The sequence below is a fragment of the Rhineura floridana genome, chromosome 2 (assembly GCF_030035675.1).
Source record: "Rhineura floridana isolate rRhiFlo1 chromosome 2, rRhiFlo1.hap2, whole genome shotgun sequence".
In the NCBI taxonomy this organism is placed as follows: Eukaryota; Metazoa; Chordata; class Lepidosauria; order Squamata; family Rhineuridae; genus Rhineura; species Rhineura floridana.
This window is the reverse complement of record NC_084481.1, coordinates 205,661,751-205,682,275: the sequence shown is the minus strand read 5'-3', so window position 1 is coordinate 205,682,275 and position 20,525 is coordinate 205,661,751. Positions and strand designations below refer to the sequence as shown.

The 20,525-nt window shown below is 42.3% G+C and overlaps 1 protein-coding gene across 1 annotated transcript in view; it reads left to right on the top strand.

Moving 5' to 3' along the window:
* Nucleotides 1-6,546: 6,546 nt before the first annotated feature.
* Nucleotides 6,547-20,525, top strand: part of PPP4R3A (protein phosphatase 4 regulatory subunit 3A) — a 37,069-nt gene continuing 23,090 nt past the window's right edge. The window contains exons 1-4 of the mRNA XM_061611969.1: nucleotides 6,547-7,908; nucleotides 14,221-14,276; nucleotides 18,215-18,313; nucleotides 19,334-19,951. Coding sequence (XP_061467953.1) covers nucleotides 7,767-7,908; nucleotides 14,221-14,276; nucleotides 18,215-18,313; nucleotides 19,334-19,951 — 915 coding nt within the window. The 5' untranslated portion in view covers nucleotides 6,547-7,766. The remainder of the gene's footprint in view (nucleotides 7,909-14,220; nucleotides 14,277-18,214; nucleotides 18,314-19,333; nucleotides 19,952-20,525) is intronic.

Genomic DNA, 20,525 nt, shown 5'->3' with positions numbered 1-20,525 from the left:
TCGCCATGAGCTGGAATCGACTTGAAGGCACTTCATTTCATTTTTTTCATGTACATATGTATGCATTTATATATACCTGCCCTTCCTCCCAGTACGAGCCCAGGGTGTAGGAGCTTTCAGCAGAAGCTGAAAGTCATAATGACATGCATCTGCCAACAGTTTCAGTTTGCCCACATCCATTTTCTAAATCCAGACACCAAGTAAACCATGCAATGATTCATGAGCTTGTCCCGAAGAGTGGGTGGTCTGTTCCAGGGCCTTTAAGAAGTCAGATACATGTTCAGTATATTTGTTTTATTTATTTATTTTTGCATCCTGTTTCATCTTTGGAGGCAGTATGACTCTGAGGAACACAAGTGGGGAGAGACCTGTTGCGCTAATGGTCTGCTTGTGGGCTTCTTATAGACATCTGGTTGATCACTATGAGGACAGGATGGCAGACTAGAAGGGCCTTTGGTCTAATCCAGCAAGACTCTTCTTATGTCCTTATCATGCTCAACAGCCACTATGCTATCTATGGTATTGTCAAAACATTTGCTGGATCTTTCATTGTTGTTGTTGTTGTTAATAATAATAATAATAATAATAATGTCATCATTTTATTAATGATTCAATCATCTCAAGGTAATGTACAATAAAAACAACAAAAACAGTTAAAAATACAAAAGACAGCAGATATATCTAAAACAAAATGAAATTTACTCCCATGGTGGAGACCCATTCATCCAGCTGGGAAAGCTTGTTGGAACAAAACTTTGTTTCTGGAAAGTGCAGATAGTGGGCGCCTGCTATATCTCAACAGGAATACTATTACACAAAACAGGGGCAGTCATACTGAAAGCCCAGCTGTGAGTTACTGTGGAGCAAGCTTCTGATATCATTAGAACCTGAAGGTGAAGCTCTCCTGCAAACTGCAATTATTGGGTATACAAGGATTAAAGCAGCCCCTCAAGTATCCTGGTCCTCAGCTGTATGTGATCTTATAAGTTAGTACTAACACTTTGAACTTGGCCCAATAGCAGATTGGCATCCAGTGCAAATCCTGCAAACATGGTGTTATATGTTGGTGGGAGTTTGCGGCTACAAGTTCTGCACCAGCTGCAGCCTCTGGACCAACCTCAAGGGTAGCCCCACATAGAGCACACCGAAGTAATCCAGCTGTGAGGTTACCAGTGCATGGTCAACTGTGGTCAAGCTATCCCAATCCAGGAATGGCCATAATTGTCTGTCCAACCAAAGTTGATAAAAGAAACTCCTAGCCACCAAGGACATCTGTGCTTTGAGTGACAGAGCTAGATCCAGAAGTACCCCCAAACTGGGCACCTGCTGCTTCAAGGAGAGCGTGATCCCATATAGGGTAGGCAACTTACTGACTTTCTGGACCTGGACACTACTCGCCCACAGAGCCTTTGTTTTGCCAGGATTCAGACTCGGTTTATTAGCCTTTCACCAGCCCAACCCTGCATCCAGACACTGGTCCAGGGCCTTCTCAGTCATTCCCAATTCAGACATTACAGATAAAGAGTTGGGTGTCATCAGCGTACTTATGACACCTTGCTCCAAAACCCCTAATGACTCCCAACAGCTTTATGTAGATGTTAGATAGCATCGGAAACAGTACAGTGCCCTGCAGAACTCGGGAGACAAGGAAAAACACTCATCCAATGCTGCCTTCTAGAACTGTCTCTGGAGATAAGACAGGAACCACTACAGAACAGTGTTCCCTTTGTACCATTGACCTCCTCAGAATATTCCATGGCAAAAGTTGCCACACCTCAAACAGGCTTGCCTACTTACAGTGGTATGTACACATTTTTCCTCTTACCCCTTTGTGTTCAAGACATGAGTGAATAACCCTCAGAGAAGACTCAGAGGCAGCAAGAGTAGCACATCCTTTATACAACACCTCAGTCTTGACTAGTTAACATTCTAAGAACATAAGGATCAGGCCGATGGAATCTGGTAAGATTCCATCAGTCTCCAGGGGCAGACCATCCTAACTGCCGCCCCTGCAGGGGAGAATTGTCACTCCAAGACCAAACATCAGGAAGTGGTCTGACCACAACAATGGGGTGATATCCATCCCACCAATTTCCAGACCACCACCCTCCCCACATGGAGCAAAAGCTAGATCGATGGTATGCCCTGCTATGTGTGTTGGACCGATGACCATCTGAGACAGGCCCATAGTTGCCATGGACACCATAAACTTTGTGATGGCCTCAGCATGGATGTTAGTCACCCAGAACCACCCTTTTGGGTTCCTCCAACCACACCCAAGACAACCTCAGCCAGCTCAGTCAGGGAGGCTGTTGAGCAGCAGGGTGGGCAAGCCATCAACAGCATCCCCAATCTGTTTCTTTGGCCCAACTCCAGATGCAGGCCCTCCAGTCCCACTCTAGGAGGGTTTTCCCAGTGACAGAGAGTTAACTCCTATGGACTACAGCAACACCTCCCCACTCCCCCAGTCTGGGTAGATGTCACACTGAGTACCCAGGTAGGTAGATCTGAGTCCGATCTGGGCTACCCAGCTCTCCTACCCAGGTCTCGATGATACACACCAGGTCGGCCCATTTATCCATGAACAAATAATGGTTCAGCATGGTTTTATTATGGGCCAACTTGGAGTTCAGCAGTAGAACCATCAAACTGTTGAAGACAGTGGGAGAGCATCCCTTAGTATCAGGAATAGGGGAGATCCCAGAGAGAGATATCAGGTGCAAGCACCTATCATCCTCCTTCTGACATCACCTTCTATCATGCTTATCCCTCCCCTAGATCACTGAGACAGAATGCTCAACAACTCCTTCCTCCAGTATTCTCCCTCCTGTTATAGTTATGCTGAGTTGCTCAAGCATGAAGTTACTTAAAGGCATCTTGGTAATAAACTGAATGGAATTCTTCAGAACAACAACATTGTCTCTCTTCTGGAGTCTGTGGTTGGATTACTCTCTACCACTGCATTTTCTCATATTATTTATTATTTTATTATTATTATTTATTTAATTTATATCCCTCCCTTCCTCCCAGCAGGAGCCCAGGGTGGCAAACAAGGCACTAAAAACACTTTAAAACATCATAAAAACAAATCTTAAAATACATTAAGACAAAACAGCGTTAAAAACATTTTAAAAACTTTTTTTAAAGGGTTAAACATTATTAAAAAACATATTGAGCAATTCTGACACAGACACAGACTGGGATAGCTCTCAGCTTAAAAGGCTTGTTGAAAAAGAAAAGTCTTCAAAAGGTGCCGAAAAGATAGCAGAGATGGCACCTGCCTAATATTCAAAAGGAGGAAATTTTACAGGGTAGGTGCTGCCACACTAAAGGTCTGTTTCCTATATTGTACAGAACAAGCCTCCTGATAAGATGGTATCTGCAGGAGGCCCTCACCTGCAGAGCGCAGTGATCGACTGGGTATGTAAACGATAAGACGGTCTTTCAGGTATCCTGGTCCTGAGCTGTATAGGGCTTTGTACACCAAAACTAGAACCTTGAACTTGGCCCGGTAGCAAATGGGCAGCCAGTGCAATTCTTTCAGTAGTGGGATGACATGTTGACGATACCCTGCTCCAGTGAGCAGTCTCGCCGCTGCATTTTGCACCAGCTGCAGCTTCCGGACCAACCTCAAGGGCAGCCCCACATAGAGCGCATTACGGTAATCCAGCCTGGAGGTTACCAGTGCGTGGACAACAGTGGTCAGGCTATCCCGGTCCAGAAACGGCTGCAGCTGTCTCACCAGCCGAAGCTGGTGAAAGGCACTCCTAGCCACTGAGGTCACCTGGGCCTCTAGCAACAAATGGATCCAGGAGCACCCCCAGGCTATGGACCTGCTCTTTCAGAGGGAGTACAACCCCGTCCAAAGCAGGCAACTGACCAGTTATCCGAACTCGGGAACCACCAACCCACAGCGCCTCCGTCTTGCTAGGATTCAGACTCAGTTTATTGGCCCTCATCCAGCCCACCACCGAGTCCAGGCAGCGGTCCAGGGCTTGCATGGCCTCTCCTGATCCAGATGTTACAGAGAAATAGAGCTGGGCATCATCAGCATACTGCTCACACCTCGCCCCAAAGCTCCTGATGACTGCTCCCAAGGGCTTCATATAGATGTTAAACAGCATGAGGGACAAGATGGTACCCTGCAGCACCCCACAGCGCAGCTGCCAGGGGGCCAAAAGAGAGTCACCCAATGCTATTCTCTGAGAATGACCCTGGAGATAGGATCAGAACCATTGTAAGACAGTGCCTCCAATACCCATCTCACCAAGTCAGCCCAGAAGGATACCATGGTCAATGGTATCAAAAGCCTCTGAGAGATCACGTAAGAATAACAGGGTCGCACTCCCCCTGTCCTTCTCCCGATAAAGGTCATCTATCAGGGCAACCAAGGCCAATTCAGTCCCATATCCAGGCCTGAACCCAGACTGGGATGGGTCAAGATAATCTGTTTCATCCAAGAGTAGTTGCAGTTGCTGCGCCACAACCCTCTCAATCACCTTCCCTAAAAAGGGAGTATTTGCAACCGGTCGGTAGTTGTCACAAACCAATGGGTCCAGGGTGGGCTTTTTCAGGAGTGGTCGAATCACTACCTCTTTCAAGGCAGCTGGAACCACTCCCTCCCACAACGATGCATTGACCACACCTTGGATCCACTTGGTCAGACCCCCTCGGCAAGCTTTAATAAGCCAAGAAGGGCAAGGGCTGAGAAGACACGTTGCTGGCCGCATCATCGCAAGCACCTTGTCCACGTCATCAGGCTGCATCAACTGAAACCGTTCCCAAGAAATTGCAGCAGACGTTGAACTGGGCACCTCATTGGGGACTACAGTAGATGAGGCATCAAGACTGCTACGGAGGTGAGCAACTTTACCCTCAAAGTGCCTTGCAAACAATTCACAGTGGGCCTCCGAAGGGTCTAAGATTCCATTTCCTGGAGTTGATATCAACAGACCCCTGACAATATGGAAAAGTTCCACCGGATGGCTACTTGAGGATGCAATGGAGGCAGAGAAGTGGGCCTTCTTTGCTGCCCTCACCGCCACACAGTAGGCACTGTTATGATGTTTTTCTCGTGCCCGATCAGCCTCACAGCACGTCTTTCGCCACTTGCACTCTAGCTGTTGTCCAACCTGTTTCATTGCCCTTAGCTCACTGGTGTACCAAGGTGCAAGCCGGGCTCCACAGTGCCAGAGAGGGCGCTCGGGCGCAACCGTGTCGAAAGCCCGATGTGCCTTGCTGTTCCACAGCGTGACAAAGGCTTCAGCAGGGTCACCTGCTCTATCTATTGGGAACTCCCCAAGGGCATTCAGGAATCCAGTGGATTCCATTAGTCTCTGAGGGCGGACCATCTTAATCTGTCCACCACCACCCCCGCGGGGAAGGATCGGAGCCATAAGTCTAAACTTCACCAGGAAGTTATGGTGTTATAATAAATAATAATAATACCCCAAGCCAGTAATGTTTGTCAGCCTCTTATCAGCCAAATATGATGCCCTCTAGATGTTTATTTTATTTATAAAAATATTTGTATACTGCTGTTCATTAAAAAAAAATTGTGTTATTGTGGCATAATCATTTCTTTCTTTCTAGCAGAGTGTTTCTATAAGTAGGATGTGTTTTGGACAAAGGGGTAAGAGGAAAAATGTGTACACACCACTGTAAATTGGCAAGCCTGTTCATTTTATGTTACTGTGTAAAAGATGGGATTGAGATGACCCTTTTATTCTATATGGGAGTCTGTTTTGATTTATCCTGGATTAACTTTTAGCTGGCATGCATTTTAGCTGTGCCTGTGTTGAGTGAAAGCAGACATTGTTGCACTCACTGAGGATGTTTTCCCCAGCATTATTGTCTTTTCTAGTTAATCATGTCTTCTAGTGATAGTTCTGGTTTAATTTGTTCTAACACCCAATTATTTGTCTTTTTCACAGTCCATGGTGTGTCCAAAGCTCTCCTCCAACACATTTCAAATGAGTTTATTTTTCTCTTATCCGCTTTTTTCACTGTCCAACTTTCACATCCATACATAGAGATTGGAAATACCATGGTCTGAATGATCCTGACTTTAGTGTTCAGTGATATATCTTTGAATTCGATGACCATTTCTAGTTCTCTCATACCTGCCCTCCCCAGTCCTAGCCTTCTTCTAATTTCTTGACTATTGTCTCCAGTTTAATGACTGTGCCACGGTATCGATAATCCTTGACAAGTTCAATGTCCCAACAATTCCATGTGTGAAGCGGCGTAACTCTACTACAAGAGAAAATAAATGGTGAGGGAACCAACATCCATCTGCTCCCTTCGCGGAACTCAGTGTAGGTTCTCTCAGACGTCACTCTTTTCCGACGTGAAAGTGTTTTTCATCAGAGAAAGTTTCCTGCGCTTTGTCTCCTGAAGAAAAAAAAAAGGGGGGGGGGACCATGTGTGAAGCGCGCCTTTTCGTGCGCCTTCAAGTTGGCCGCCATCCCAAGAAGCTTCGTCGAGGCTGCTGGCCCTTTAAATGTTCGCGGCCGGCCCGTGCTGCCTTGTTCTAGGAGACCCCGTGCCTACAGTGAGAGGTGAAACCAAGATGGCGGTCGCGCAGTGACTGAGGCTGAGAGAGAAGGGCACGAACGGCCAGCGCCTCAACCACCCGACCCGCCCACTGAGGGATTCCGCTCCCTTGCCGGGTACTCGGAGCAGAGTGGGCGGTGCGGAGCGAGCGAGGGAGCTTGGTCTAAGACTCAACAGCAGTAAGAGGAGCGGGAGCAGGAAGAACATGGCGGTAGCGACGGAGGAGTCAGGCTGGGAGTTCAGTCGTCGCAGCTCGTGAGGGGAGCTCATGGAGGAGACAGGGCGCTGAGACTGCCTGCGTACCCGGCCCTCAGGGCCTGCTTCCTCTCCCCACCCCCATCCATCCAGGCAGGCAGACAGCGTTCCTCGCCGCCAGCTTAGGCCGCGGCCTTTTCTGCGAAGAAGGGGCGGCTCCGTCTCGATCCCCTAGTCTGATCATCGGAGAGTGAAAGAAGGGGCTTCGGGCCTGGCAGCGCCTTGCACAATAGGGCCGGGCAGAGGACGGACCGATCCGCTCTTTCTGCATCCCTTTTTCACCTTTGCAACCCCATGTCCTCCTGTCACCCTTGGTCCCAATTGCGCGTCCTCGACTCTCCTACTACGGATTTTCTTCCCTGTTTCCTGGCAGTTTTATTTTTCATTTGGGGGGCCTGTTGGTGTGACCAGTTGATCCTTGCCACTTACCTTTCCTGTCACTGACCTGCCTGCTTTCTTTCTCCCTCCACCCGCTGCTTGCGCTCTGTCAGTTCACCACAGATCTGCCCCCTTACTAGATACCAGCCTTCCTGGCAAATTCTGGCTCTGCGGGTTTTTTTGTTTTCGCTTTTAATCATTTGTATAATGCGGAACCCTCTCTAGCTGCCCTTTCCCAATTTTACACCATTCTTTTCATTCTCTCCACGTTCTGTTTTTTACTCTCAACTCTAGCATTGCTACTTCCTGTTCTGTTGCATTCTGCAAGGCAGCTGCTGTTACTGCTTTCCTGAAGAAGTTCTGTGCTCCCATAGCACTGCTGTCCCCATTTTGCTTTGGCTCCCTTTTGGGGAAGATGTGGCAGCTACTCTAGCAGTGGCAATAAAGAAAACTGTTTAGGACACAGTGGGGGACTTTTACTCTCTTTCCTGCTCCCCTTTACTGAGGGGGGCAAAGCCCCCACATACACCTCCAGTCAATCAACTATTGTAGGGCCCTGTGGTGTGGGAAGAGACAGGATGACTGATACCCGGAGAAGGGTGAAGGTTTATACTCTGAATGAAGATAGACAGTGGGACGATCGAGGTACTGGACATGTGTCCTCTGGCTATGTGGAAAGGCTGAAGGGCATGTCCCTGCTTGTCAGGGCAGAGAGTGATGGTAAGTTTGTCTGAATGTGTGAACATGTGTATAGCAGAGGTATTAATCCCTATAAGGGTGTGATGCATTTAGGAATTTCTGTGTTGCATGATTTGTATGAGAATCTGAAACCAGGTAAGAATTACTCTCCACATGTTGGCTGCCATGACAGAAGATTCCCACCATGTGCTGATGTTAAGTACATAACAATCATAACAATATTTTGCTGTAGGATATTTGCAAATACAGTCTTAGTCCCTGGAGAAAAATTAAATATTCATTACTGCACCTAAAATCTAAGGATGCTAGACAATTAAAAAATTCTATTAATTTTAATGAATATAGATACGATCTTATTAATCCTTGTGTTTTCTCAGTGATACTCATATTTTGACAGATTGCAAGTGTGCTGAATGCTATTTACTTTTTGTTCCCCCTCCCCTATCAGAATCCTCTGCCTACATCCTGGGGGCGGGGATCCATAGTTCATCCCTCTCAAACATATAAGTTTATAATTTTGGGAATCTATAGTTCAGAAATACATCTCTTTTACCTTGGTAAAATTCTTTGTGAAACTACTGTATGAAATTGTTATATTTGGCTATTGTAAATTAAGTGTCAGACTCTTGCCTTGTGTTAGTGAGCTAACAATATCTGTGATTTGTCAGGGTCAATTATTTAATCGTTTAACCATAGTTTATTACCATTTTCATTCCTAGTTCTAGTATTGTTTTTAACTTGGTAGTGGCCAAAGCTAGTGCCTAAAAACTTGCTTTCTATCTTTTGAAATGAAATATAAATGAAAGTTAGTAGACTTGGTGAAAAAAGACCAGACAAATAAACGAAGCTGATTTACAGTCCGATCCTATGTCTGTTTACTTCAAAGCAAGTTTTGCAAAGTTCAGTGAGACTTACATCTAAATGTGCACATAAGATTTCAGGTTTGCAGTATGATCCTTACCATATTTACTCTGAATTAAACCCTATTGATTTACTTCTGAGTAAACAGACAAAGTGCAACTAATAGCATGAGCCTAACTTTATGTGTTAACTAGGGGTATCTATGTGACTGAATATAACTTAATATTTTTAGAACAATGCAACTGATTATGATCAAAAGTGTGCCTCGCGTTGTCTGAGTTTGTAAGCATTTTCCAAATTTAAAGATGAAGTAAAACTCAGTTATGTCATTTTATTAATATTACTTGAAACTCTTCACACTTTTTGATATAGTAATGTCAATGAAATGTAAACAGTTATATGGACATTGTTGAAGTTTTACTGATTACATATAAGTCATGCCTTGTGATCCACAAGCTGAACCCAGTCCTTCAGTTGTATCCTGGATTGTGAACTGCTTGATGACCCCCTGTTCTATAGTTCCAGGTAAGCAGCAGAAGCAGGAAACTTAACATGCCCCTGATGGGGTGCCTTACATGGCTGATGGGCTGAGTTTGGCTGGGTGTGTCATAAAGTATGCCCTTGATAGAGTATTCTGAAATAGGCACATAGGAGACATGCTGTAGATTATGTATAGGGCTTTCTTAACCCTAGTGCATCACTTTGTGATTGTAGGATTTCTTGTTCATATTTGCTTTATATTTTCTGTTACCATATTTGTATGCCTCTTATTGGTCATTACACTGAGTATGTTTGGACGAGAAAGTGATAAATAGGTTTTATAAATAGTCTTTGGACCTGGTATGTGCATCTGCAGTGAGTAAAAAGCAGTATACCACAAGGTTACAGTCTCTCCAGATGTGTTCAAAGACAGGCAAACGTTGAAGTTATGAATAACATAGGAAGCTGACATATACTGAGTCAGACCACTGGTCCATCTAGCTCAGAATTGTCTACACTGACTGGCAGCAGCTCTCCAGGATTTCAGGCAGGATTCTCTTCTAGCCCTACCTGCAGATGCTGGGGTTTGAACCTGGGACCTTCTGTATGCAAGACATCGAGCTACGGCCCAACCTCATAAATATACTCTCACACTTTTCAGTATTTTATAACTGTACTGCTCTGCCCTTAAAAAACCACTACCACCACCCATGGATGTTTATCTGGTTGATAATTAGCATCAGGAGCAAATTATGGAAATAGTTTTCTCTTTTGCCCTAAGAAAGATCTAGCCTTAATACGTTGAACTTCTTAACTTTTTCAAGGGGGGGGGAAGAGCATGGGATAGTCCTGGCATTTAGGGCAAGGATCATGTGATGTTAATGAACCCTTTCTTTCTCTCACCCCCTGCTCCTCCCTGGTGCAGGAGCCACTTCCATCCTATGTTGCTGAAGAGTGTTTGGGGAAGACCAATGCAAATGGGCTTAGCCACATGGCTGGAATAGGCAAGCACATTCCAGCAGCATGAGATTGCATTATGCTCAACTGTCTACTATAGTACTGGCAAAGGGATGAGACCCAACATAAGGCAATGCGGAGGAGAACAAGGGTGCGTGAATTCTCACCCAACATCACTATATTCACTAGAAACTTGGTGGGTGTTAGAAATAGTGTAATACTAGCTGAACTAGATCAGGCCAGAAGCCCATTTGTATATACGTTTTTATGTTGGCCAGTTCCCGAAATTGCAAGGGGAGTTTAAAATGTACAACCCAGATAAAGAAAGCCAGTTGGGTTTCTTCTAAGCAAGAATTGGCAAGTTGATTCTCTAGTAGGCCAGAAATATCTGATTTTGTCGTTCCCCCCCCCACGCGCACACATAGATGATTAGGCTGCATGATAAAACTGGAATCAAGCACAGTAAAGGCCTTTTTTTCTATTGCCTTTTTCCTTACTGTGACACTTTGGCCATTTATACTTGTTTTCCTGTGCAATCTTATACATGTCTACACAGAAATAAGTCCTATTGAATTAATTGGAGCTAAGACAATAATGCTGGGAAAAACAGAAGGAAGTAGAAAAAGAGGAAGGCCAAACAAGAGATGGATTGATTCCATAAATGAAGCCACAGACCTGAACATAAAAGATCTGAACAGGGTGGTTCATGACAGATGCTCTTGGAGGTCGCTGATTCATAGGGTCACCATAAGTCGTAGTCGACTTGGAGGCACATAACAACAGCAACAAACTTCCAGATAAGTGGGTATAGAACCTATGAATATTACAAATACCTTTCCAGTCCCTTACATTATTTGGGGTACATTTAGTGGCAGTTATATATTTGTTGAAATAACATATTTCTTGGCTGCTTTTGAAGTCAGGTTATTAATTTTTTGTACTAAACAAAAGATAACAGACATGCCTCAAACATGAACATATGTTTAATTCCTAGTGAAATCTTTCTATGCCCTTAAATCAATTTCAGTGAACTTCTGTTATCACTGTGAACTAAGGCAACAGCCATAACTAAATGTAATATCTTTGGTGATGGTGTTAATCATTTAACCATTAACTTAGTGACCGAAAAATAGACTCCAGCTAGTTGAAATCTGGAGAAGAGATGAGCTTAAAAGAAATTTTCAAGTATCCCATCAACCTGTTTATTTGTTCAGTCACTTAACTCTGGAAGATATATCTGTCCATGTGTGAATTCTGCATTAATATTCCCGAACACGCTTTGTACTCTCCTGAGATCTTGAAATAGGTTTATGTGAGGAACAAGAACTGGACATTATGGGTGGTATTTAACTTTTGCACTAGCACTAATGCAACAGGCTCCCCTCCTTTCCTCATGCTCTGCACCATCCCCAAATCTGCTCTAGAGGCTTGGAGAAACCCCCAGAACAGATTTGGGGGTGCATGAGGGGAAGAGAGGTACATATTGTTCTGTTGCGCAAGGAGCAGTCCTTGCAGAGACTGAACAATTGCCATAGCACTAAGTTGAATACAACCCTGTATCTCCCCCCCCTGTTTTGGGGTAGGGAAGTTGAGCTGTGAACTGCTTTTACAATTTAATGGTGCTCCTTCTCTGTTCCCCCTCCCCCTAGCAGTAGGAGCCTATTCTCACCAGGCTCCTTAAGGAGGCAAGGGACTCCTCAGCAGAAACACAAATGAAAGCAGCATAATGGCAGTATCCAGGGTCAGTCTGAAGTCAGAGTCCAGAATCTACCTCAAAACCAAGGGGATCAGGCAAGAATCAGGATCAGAGTGGTACACGGTCAGAAGCCAAGCAGTATGTAAGCAACACAGGTTGTGCAAGGCAAAAGACAGGACTGGGGTCCACAGGCAATCTTTAGCCAGGTTAGGTACAGAGCTGTAGACGCTGTTCTAGCAGCCCTTTCAGCCTAGCACTGAGTGTTTTATCCTGGAGCTGCTAAACCACACCCCACATCTCAGCTGACACCCATTGATCATTTCCAGCCAGACCTTTACTCCCAAGGAGACCTTTACTCATGAGGAGTCCGAGCCTGTAGTTGGGTACTCCTCCGGATGGAGTGGGTCTCCATCTGGCATCAGTGGCAACCCCTCTCCCTTTGGCTCAGGGGCTGTTCAGCCTCAATATTAGAGACCGAACTTGCCCTGGGTGTCAACAGCCTGTTCTGGACCTTGTCATAGGACCTTGGCCCTTCAGATGTAGCCTGAGCCAGGGCTGGGTCCGAAACTGGAGTTTCCTGGTCTTTTTCTGACGAGGACTCCTGATGAGGACTCCCTTGACTGGGAACTGACATAGCCCTATTCATGGTGTTTCATCCCTACTTTAAACTTGTCCTCAGAAGTATGTTTCCTTTGCAGCCATATACTACTTACTGGTGCTGCACTCTGTAATTCATTATTTGTAACCCACTGCCTGCCTTACTTAATTAATTAGTTGATTGATTAGATTGATTTATATCCCGTCCTTCCTCTTAGTAGGTGCCCAGGGTAGCAAATAAAAGCGCTAAAAACAATTTAAAACATCATAAAAACCGACTTTAGAATATATTAAAACATCTTTAAAAACATTTTTTTAAAAAAGCTTTAAAAACGTATTTTTAAAAAGTTTAAAAACATCTTAAAAAGCAATTCCAACACAGACACAGACTGGGATAAAGTCTCTACTTAAAAGCCTTGTTGAAAGAGGAAGGTCTTCAGTAGGCACTGAGAAGATAAAAGAGATTTTAAATGATCAGTTATAAATCTATTCTTACAAGTACTGTTGAACCTTAATGCCACACTGTGTATTTCCCATACTGCTACTGATCTGGTTCGCACACTATGGCTTAGAGTAGACACCAGAGGATACAGGTTTCCGGAGAGGAGATTGTGGTTGCTTTGCTGCTCCTATTGCTAAGAGATAAGCCATGGTTTGGCTTTGCATGTTATCGGAACCTGGGTTCATGGTTTGTCTCCTCAGACAAACCATAAACTGTAAACCAAAAACAAAACATTGTTATATTGTGGTTTTACTGGAGTGAGACAAACCATGAGTCCATGTTCAGATGACTCACTAAGCTAAAACTATGGCTTAGCTTAAGAAGCGCAAGAGCAAGGTGGTTGTGATCTCTCCAGGAGAGATCTCATATTCACACTAACCCTTGGTTTGGCTTAATGTTGCACGGAAACTGAGTTCATTTGCATTGTCTATCTCTGAGTGGCCCGAAACAAGTCCCAAATTGGTGTCTTCAGCTGGACCAAAATAAATCATCGGTACTACATCACATAAAAGCCTGGAACCTTGATATTGGCATCTAGAAATTTGAAATGGTTCAGCCTTGTAAGGATGACTGATTCCTAAAATCTGGCTAGGGATTTAAAATGCTTTTACAGCACTAGAGTCCAGCAGAAAAAGTGCTGTGTAATATATGCTAGATCTTTTATGAAAGTTATGTAGTAGGAACGCTACTACAGAATCTTAGCAACCTTCTGTTATCGCTCCTAAAGTCTTTTACAGGAGGCATGATTTATATGGTTTATGTTTCCTATCTGAAATGTTCTTGACAGCATTTAATACCTAGAAGCCTTCTTTGAGGGAGGAGGAAGGGGGTTTAGATATTAACCCAGGAGAATTTGCTTTGCTCAATCTAGTCTTAGTTAATGTTCTATTGATTTTTTTCTAACACTTTCTTTTAACTAATATTATATATAATATAATTTCAATGGTTGAGAATCCTTAAAACAGCTGTCACCAACTGGGGCCTTCCAGATGTTTTGGGATATGTGCATGGTTGTGCTAGCTGGGACTGATAGAAGTTATAGTTCAAAACCTCTGGAGGCCACGAGGGTGGCAAAGGCTGCCTTAGAGAATGACTATTTGCTGGATCAGAAAAAAAATCTGAATTGTTCTTCACTGATACAGTTAGTGTGTACCTGTTGAATAATTTTTTTTGTATAGAACACATAAAATATTGCTTTATTTCTAGAGAAATAATAGAAAACTCTCTCATTTCTTTTGAGGTTCTCTTCTTCTGGAATCCAAAATCAATCCAAATACAGCTTACCAGAAGCAACAGGTAACAATCAAGTCAGTTATCTTTCTCTATGTAGGAAAGATTCTTCATGGAAAATTGATGAGATTTGGCCTTGCTCCCACAGGGCCTACCAGTTTCAAGGTGCTCTCAGGCTGATGCTGCTTGGGTTATTGCAACCTGGGTTATGAACTGCTACTATGACCCAGAAGTGTGCGTCTCTTGATGCTTGACTGGCAGCACTGTAACAATAACATGGTAACTGTTCATGTGCCCAACTTAATCTAACAGTTCTGTTACCATAGAACCTTTTGATGTATGGTGGTGTTTAAAAAAACTCTTTGTCATTCATCTGTACAGTAGCCTTATGAGTTAGGTACTCTTGAGTATAAATAGAGACAGTGAAGTCTAGTGATATTCACATTACACTTAAGAGATAAATTATATATAGATCTTTTTTGTTGATGGTTTCAAGAAGACTAAAAAAAATCCCCATTGTCAGTTTTTACTTTCTTATGACATTCTTACATTGGGTGGAATCAGATGGCTAAGTATTCAGTTTTTAGTGCAGTTTGAATAAACTGCAAATTCCTGTTGCATCAGTATATGGAAACGATGGTCAGTTGTTCTAACCATAGTACAAACAAAGCAGTATTATGGTTTAATCCTGGCTTGTTTGAACTAATTGTAGTTAGAACAAACCACAGTATCTGGATGTAAGGGGGTAACTGTAGTTTGTTCAGAATTAACCAGACGCTTTGAACTTTTGTCCTCCATGTGTGAGGGGAAGAAGGAGCGGGGAGCATGCAAAACTCAGGCATCGGTTCACTCACATAATGTTAAACCTTGGTTTAGTGTTACGTCTGAACTAGGCTTTGGTTGTTCAATCAGGCCATGGAAAAAGTCTGCTGCTGAGGGATGCTTTTCCCAGAAAAGCTTTAGAAAAAGCACAGAGGCCCCTGAAGGATTGTCTTCCTAATAAACTTGTGAGAAATGAGTATGGCATTAGATGCTCAATCATCTGTAAGCTAGCCTTACTTGGGGAACAGAGAAGAAACTATACTGTATTCTTCAGCAGCTGTTTCGTAAAAATCATTGCAACAATGGTTTTCCCCTTGAAGGTTTCCTGCACCTTCCCCCTTGTAAATTGTATAGGGCCAACCAATTCTTAGATCTGTGAGTTTGTGTACTATTTGTGAAGGTGTGTTAAAACAACAGTCTTATAGCATCTTAAAAGATTTACAAATTTATTATGGCTTAAGCATTTGTGGCTTACAATCCACTTCATCAAGCAGGGATGGGTGAGAAACAGAATTTATCAAATTTGCACTTTCTGAATCAGTATGAGAACTGAAACACAGCAATCCTTAGAAATTTGCATTTATTAGAATTTTGTGATGCAGTTCGCCAACTAAACAATATTTACAAAAATGCATATATGAGGGGAAAGTGCATAAAAATGAATATGAGTGAAAATAACATGCAAAAATGCATTAGATAATGAGAAATGGCTTGCAAAAAATGTACGTTTGTTAAAACTGTTTACAAAAATGTGTATTAGGAGAAATTCACACTAAAATATTGGAGAATTTTATGAGGATTTTTTTTTTTTAAAAAAAAGCAAATTGCTGCAGAAATGGGGAGAACAGAATTTAAGATTGGAAAAATGAGAAACTGAGAGAACTGAAATTGACAGATCTTTCCATCCCTTTTCATCAGATACATGAAGTGTTATCCTCCATTAGTACACACATGAGTGGGAAGAGAGAGAGGGAAAACAGTGAGGTCATATGGAAATAAAATGCAAAAAATACAGTTGGTGACAGTTATGTTAAAGTTTAAACGTATTGGTGCCTTGGAAGATGCTTATGTAACGTGTGTGTGTGTGTATACACACAGACATAAGCACGTGCATGTTACATAAGAACCTCCCAAGGCACCAATACGTTTAAACTTTAACGTAATTGTCACTAACTGTATTTTTTGCATTTTACTTGCACGCGCGCGCGCGCACACACACACACACACACAACACACGATCAATACATCAGTCATTTTTGATAGAAACCTTTATTGGGAAACTTCAGCTTTTGTGACGTGTCATAAAATCAGATTTCAAAGCTCTTCTTAATGTATTGCAAATAAATAGTAGCTAAGATTCTACAGTCTTGTGGCTGCTGCATTTAAACATAAGTGTGCCACAGAGCTTGGAAAAGTTACTTTTTTGAACTACAACTCCCATCAGCCCCAGCCAGCATGGTGCTGGCTGGGGCTGATGGGAGATGTAGTTCAAAAAAGTAACTTTTCCAAGCTCTGCGTGCCAACAACATCAGGAGAGCTACAGATTGCCCATTGCTGCTTTAGAGCAAAGAAACAGTGCATTTAAGCTAGCCAAGTCAGTAGCAAGAAAATAGAGGCTTATAATAGAGGGAGTAGTATCTTTTTAATGTCCATATCTAAATACTAACTAAAGAGAAACTTTGTATCTATGTGGTGGCAGATGCTGTACACCCTTCATTTTTTGTTCAGGTAACACATTAGAAAAGCTACACCAAAAGAGGTGACAGGAGGTTTTTGAACTGATTGACAATCTAAATAGTAACCAGTTGCTCGGATCAGATGCGATTCACCCATGAGTTCTTAAGAAACTCCTACATAAAATTTCAGAACTATAAATAGAAAAATCTGGCTTATTAAAATGGCCACCTATACCAAATTACTAGATGACCCATGTAACCATGGTTATTCAAATAGCATCCAAGGGACTGTAACATCTACCCAAGGAAGACTGCAATCCTAGTGTCTATTCAGAAGTAAGTCCCATTGAATTCAATGGGGCCTGCTCCCTAGTGAGTAGAATTAGGATTGTAGCCTAAATTAGTAGACAGTGTAGGGTAGGCTGTTTGTTTAGTCATGTGTGTGATTATATAGAGAGGTAAAACAAATGCTGAGTTTTTGCTAATTGTATCTCGGCAACACAAACCTGTGTGTGTGTGTGTGTGTGTGTGTGTGTGAGAGAGAGAGAGAGAGAGAGAGAGAGAGAGAGAGAGAGAGAGAGAGAGAGAGCGGGCGGGGGAATATTGGATATTTTGACTAGTACAATCCTGCAAATATAAAGTGTTCCTGGATTTTTGAAAAGTGTGTAACAAAGTTCTTGGAAAAGTTCATAAAGAATGCATCAGACATTAGTCTGTGCCATCTTATGCGTTGGCATTGATTAAAAGACAGGAAAGAACATGTGCAAGTAGATAAATGAGTTGTGAATGAGTAAACCCAAACAAATTTATGCAAAGTCTTTTAGTGTGATGCCTGCAGAAAAAAAGGAAATGGAGATAATAGGAAAAGGGTGGAAAATTTAACAATAGCAGGGATTATAATGCTATTACCAGTGTATGCATTTGGAATGTTGTATACTATTGAAAACTAAAAAGGGTACAAAAAGGGAGTTAAAATGATCACAAGGATGGATTGTTTTATGAAGAGAGGCTAAAATCGAATGACAACACATGGAGGGTTTTTCAGTGATATGTAAAAGTAAATAAAAATATTATGAAACTTGGCCTTCTGACAAAATGAGTATGTGGCAAGTGTGATAATCATAGCATACTATTTCACACAAAGTATAATCTAACACAAAGTTATCCTATGAAACTCATCAACTTGCCACAGTATGAATGATTTGATACAGGAGCTATAGTTGGGCCAGTAGCAACTGTATCTCATTTGTTAAAGACTAGCACCATATGAACTTTGCCATTGTGTCATGCATGTGACTTTCCTTGTACCATCTTGCTATCCACTGACAATTCAGCATGGGAATTCTTAAGTCATGTTTTTTGTTGATATTTCAAGTGTTACTTGACATGTGGGTGCAACATTTTACTTTCCTGTGTCAGACTTTCTTGGATCAAGTAATTCATCTTTAGAAAATGTTCTAAAATGTTAAATATAGCTCAACTAAACATAACTCTTAACTTTTCAAGGACACACTGATTGTGTGGTCTGAAGCAGAGAACTATGATCTGGCACTTAGCTTTCAAGAAAAAGCTGGATGTGATGAAATATGGGAAAAAATATGTCAGGTAAGTTTCTCTCAAATGTTCTTTCTAGTTACAGTGGTATATTGATATTGCCACTTCTTTCAGAAGTATACAGCTTATTTAAAAACATTAAGTGTGTAGTGCATATTCTGACTTTGGTAAAGCTAACAAATAGGCCAACTAAACATGGGCCAAATATCTAAAACTCCTGATTGTGGACAAATATAAAAAAGAAAGTAGTCTACTGTTGTACATCACTGTGTAATCATAAATTAATCTTTGACTTGCAATAAGGGAGTGCTAAGAAAGCATTAGCAGAAATATTTTTAAATTTTGAATAGTGCAATTGAGTTGGTGCCTTTGCTCTGATAGAAGGGCTTTTGATCCAGCTAGAAACTCCATGAATAGAAGGGGAGGGGATTTTTGTCAATTCCCCTTCACTACTGCAAAAGTAGTCTCCAGGTAATTGGGAGATCCTCCAGAACAGCATGTAAGGTGATGTGGAGGGCTGGATGGAAGAGGGTGAATCTGTGGAAAGTGCGCCTTCCGTTAGCGGAGGCATCTGCTGGATTAAAAGTCCTTTTGCAAGCACAAGAGCTTTTTATTTTATTAAATTTTCTATCCCACCCTTCCTCCCAAAGGAGCATGAGTTGGATTCCACCCATTTGCATAGCAAGATTATTTTTAGGTCTTTGTAGATATGAATAGGCAAGATGGCCCAGTTCAGTTTGTAACAGAAGCCCTGACCAGAGCATGGACAACTAGGCAGCAACCTGGGGTAGTACTGTTGCGTACCTTCATTCTTACTATGTGGAACCTTTGGACCTACAACTCCCAACTGCCCCAACAAGCACGGTCAGTGATCAAGGGTAATAGAAGCTGTAGTTCAGATGCTGAACATCTGGAGAGCCAAAGGTTCTCCACACTTGTTCCCTTTCCCTCAGTTACAGAATTTAGGATAGGTTTATGAACACTTGGATTTGGCTGCATCTCTGTATATAGTAGTAGGCATCTGGCTGTGAAAGCTGAAGAGGTACTTTTAGTTTTCTCTCACTTTAATAGGTTCAAGGGAAAGACCCGTCAGTGGATATTACACAGGATATGGTGGATGAATCTGAAGAGGAACGCTTTGATGACATGTCATCCCCAGGTCTAGAGTTGCCATCTTGTGAATTAAGTCGACTAGAGGAAATTGCAGAACTTGTGGCATCTTCACTGCCTTCTCCATTGCGGCGAGAAAAACTTGCTCTAGCACTGGAAAATGAGGGCTATATTAAAAAGCTCTTAGAAATTTTTCATGTGTGTGAGGACTTGGAGAACATTGAAGGACTACACCATTTGTATGAAATTATTAAAGGAATCTTCCTTTTGAATAGAACTGCACTTTTTGAAGTCATGTTTTCTGAAGAATGTATAATGGATGTAATTGGATGCCTAGAATATGATCCTTCTTTATCACAGTCACGGAAACACAGGGAATTTCTGACAAAAACTGCAAAATTTAAAGAAGTTATTCCAATATCTGATCCAGAGTTGAAACAAAAAATACATCAGACATACAGAGTACAGTATATTCAAGATATGGTTCTACCTACTCCTTCAGTGTTTGAGGAAAACATGTTATCAACTCTTCATTCATTCATCTTTTTTAATAAAGTAGAAATAGTTGGTATGTTACAGGTAAGTCTGGGATTTTTTTCTTTAATCTTGGATGTTGTGCAGATTGAATGTTGTTTCTGTCTGAAGTTCCTCATTAGGTGCTTTACTGTTGAACTTAATAGCGCGCTTCAATTACCTGGAGGGTGCAGAGTTTGGGATGCTGGCTCTTGCAATTTCAGTGCCTGGGACTATGACCTGGGAGACTAGGGTTCAAATCCTCACACAGCCATGAAGCTCACTGGGTGACTTGGGCCGATCACTGCCTCTCAGCCTCAGAGGAAGGCAATGATAAACCCCCTCTGAATACCGCTTACCATGAAAACCCTATTCATAGAGTCGCCATAAGTCGGAATCAACTTGAAGGCAGTACATTTACATTTAATTTGTTAAATAAAACCCCTCAAATACTGTTTTTGATGGATATTGGATAACTTCTAAACCCCCAAACATATCTACTTAAAATTTTGCAGGGATCTTACCAAAGTACACCTCTCCATTCCCTGTGAGTTTCATGCAAATACTTAACTCAAAAAGCCAGGTGGAGTGCAATAGAAACTAGTACAAAACCCCTTTGACCTATTTGTCTGAAAATTGG